General features: G+C 32.6%; 1 protein-coding gene across 1 annotated transcript; it reads left to right on the top strand.

Moving 5' to 3' along the window:
- Positions 1–143: 143 nt before the first annotated feature.
- Tsp_08335a (glutaminyl-tRNA synthetase) lies at positions 144–2,475 on the top strand (the record flags this gene model as incomplete). Its single annotated transcript, XM_003375292.1, has 8 exons — positions 144–275; positions 328–438; positions 614–705; positions 1,371–1,491; positions 1,706–1,873; positions 1,947–2,022; positions 2,219–2,337; positions 2,399–2,475. Coding segments are annotated over 8 exons (896 nt in total), but the record flags the coding sequence as incomplete, so codon positions are not given.
- Between the last annotated feature and the right edge of the window lie 129 nt (positions 2,476–2,604).

Here is a 2,604-nt window from a genome sequence, read left to right as displayed (position 1 = left end):
GGGCGGTTGAAAAATGAAAAAGTCTGTTGTGGATTCATCGTATAGAAACGTGATGTATTGTGCCGTTTGCATTATGAACTTCCTTCGGTGATACGTTTTTATTTTTAATTATACCAAATATTTTTCTTATAGAATTTATTTAGAATTCTCTTGCTAGTCCATTATCAATTCGGAATAAATTTGCTCTTACTGAACAGCAGTTTGATTGGATCGCGATCAAAGCTCTGGCAGAACGCCAACAATGGGCTGAAATACAAAAATTGCTTTTGCGAAAGGTACAAGTTGCATTATGTATGTATTATTTTTTGTAATTTTTATTTTTTCCAGGGATTGTTTGGTAAACAGAAGTTGAAACTTCCAATATCTTGTGAACAGCTTTTGAACGTTTTATACAGCAATGGCGCTACCGCATCTGTGAGTAGCAAACATTCGTCGAATGTTATTGCTTATATTAAAGGTTTCTGTTCAGGATATTACAATTTATATTGACCTTTTTTCTGATAATCAAAGAAAATTAATGTTGGCAAAAAAGTACAAATGTCACGCTTTGGTGATTAAAGTAAGAAATTATTATTATTATTAGTGTTTTTATTGATTGTTCTCGCTTTTTCAGATTCTCATCGGATTGAAAGACCGATTAGAATTGTTGAAATACATGGCCACTTTATCTCCTAGCAGTGTTGAACTGTCTACTGCTGAAACCGCGTTGACAAATTCTGTAAGCTTTTTTTTATTTCAAATGAATAGATTTTTTTTATCTTCATAAGAATTCATTCAGAACATACGATGGAAGAATTGATTTCATGGAATGAAGTGCAAATGATTGTTCAGTGTTGTCAATTATTGGATGCAGAATTCTCACACATTAAATTGGTACATGATCAAATTTCATGCTTCCTCATTTAAATGATTGTTTCAGTTTCAAAATTTCGATACAGCAGTGAAATTTTATCTTTTTCCTGTAAAGCATTGAGAAAAATGAAAACAGCTAGCATATGCTATTTTCGTTTTGCTTTTGCCTAGAAATTTGAATGACTATAGTGGATGAAAAATTGTCGATGAGCATAGATAGTATTTCAGAAACAAATGAAATCATTTGATTGAAATCGTTTATTGAACAAGTGAACGATTCGTTTCAGATTCTATTGAATATGAAAAATTTTGGAAAATTCAAATGTCGTTGTTCTTTTGAGAATCAAGAAATTACATTTTTCAATTTATAATTTGTTAAATTTGAATTTTTTAATTACTGTAATAAAAAACATGCAATGCACTTGATAGTCAATAAAATTACTGTAAAACGTGTACACTTATGAAATGTGTTGTTGTTAAGTTGCGCAGGCTATTTTTATTTTTGGTTTTTTTTTCAGTCGCATGGCTTTCGCAAATAATAATCAGCTTCTGAGTGCGCTTGGCTTAAGTGGTGAAAAAATTAAAGAAACACTGAGAAATGAAACGCTTACGGCATCACTTTCCAACATGGCAAATCAGGTGAAGTGACTGTGCAGGTTGATTCAGTTCTTTTCTCAATTATTGTGCTATTTTTTGAAGGCGTTGAAAATTACCAACGGAAAATTGAGCGAATCTCAAGGCAAACTGTTGTATCAAACTGCCACACGTCTTAAAAAACAATGCTTCCAATATGCAGAGCTTTTGATAGAGGAAATTTGCAACAACAGATTGGAAAATGATTTGCAGCTTTCAGGTAATGCAAATGTTGACTTGTGTTGTTGTTCGAGTTTGCAGTTTTGCTTTCACCTCAGCCGCGTTGCAATTTCTTCTTTCGCATGCTGCCAGCGATTTTGATAAAGCAGAATTCGAGCAGGCTTGTGGCATTGGTGTGAAAGTTACTGAAGAACAAATTGAAGATACTGTATGATTGTTATTTTAGAAAAAAAATAAGAATTGCATCTTCAATTATTATTTCAGTCGTTTCGTCATTGCAGGTTACATCCGTCATCAAAGCGAATGAAGAAAAGTTACAGTTGATGCGTTATAAATTTCCAATTTCATCGTTGATTGGTAAGTGGTCATTGGCCGTCATTGTATGAATAAATGAACCTGTTCACCGTATGAAATGATGTTTCGCAGACATTTGAAATGAAAATTCAGAGCTGAATTTGAATTAATTTCACTGATCATTTAAATTTGAAATTGTATTTCACTTCATACGTTGTCTGTAGTGTTTATCATTTTTCTTTTATTTCGTTTCTTTCAGCTGAAGTCCGCAAAGTATTACCATGGGCTGATGGGAGCAAGTTGAAGAAAGAAATTGATATGCAAATGTTGATATTATTGGGGCCGAAAACATTGGACGATATGCAGAGCGGAAAGAAAGTATTCTTTTTTTTTTAATATTTTGTTCCAACGTACAAATTTTTATGAAATTTGTTTTCAGATCCCTTCAAAGGTGATGCCAAAAGAGAAATTGAAAGCCAAAGAAACAGCAAAAAATGAAGAAAGTGGTATGTGTTCGTATAATTTTGTGATGAATTGAAAGTGAAGTTTCAATTACAATATTTATTCACAGAGTTTGAAGGTGCAGCTACTATTGAAGAATTGATGAAAACAAAAGCACATTTCCACAAGCCGGGGAGATCTACA

This window comes from Trichinella spiralis, assembly GCF_000181795.1.
Source record: "Trichinella spiralis strain ISS 195 chromosome Unknown Scfld5, whole genome shotgun sequence".
NCBI classification, from domain to species: Eukaryota; Metazoa; Nematoda; class Enoplea; order Trichinellida; family Trichinellidae; genus Trichinella; species Trichinella spiralis.
The sequence above is the reverse complement of the archived record's forward strand: the minus strand, read 5'-3'. Positions and strand labels throughout refer to the sequence as shown.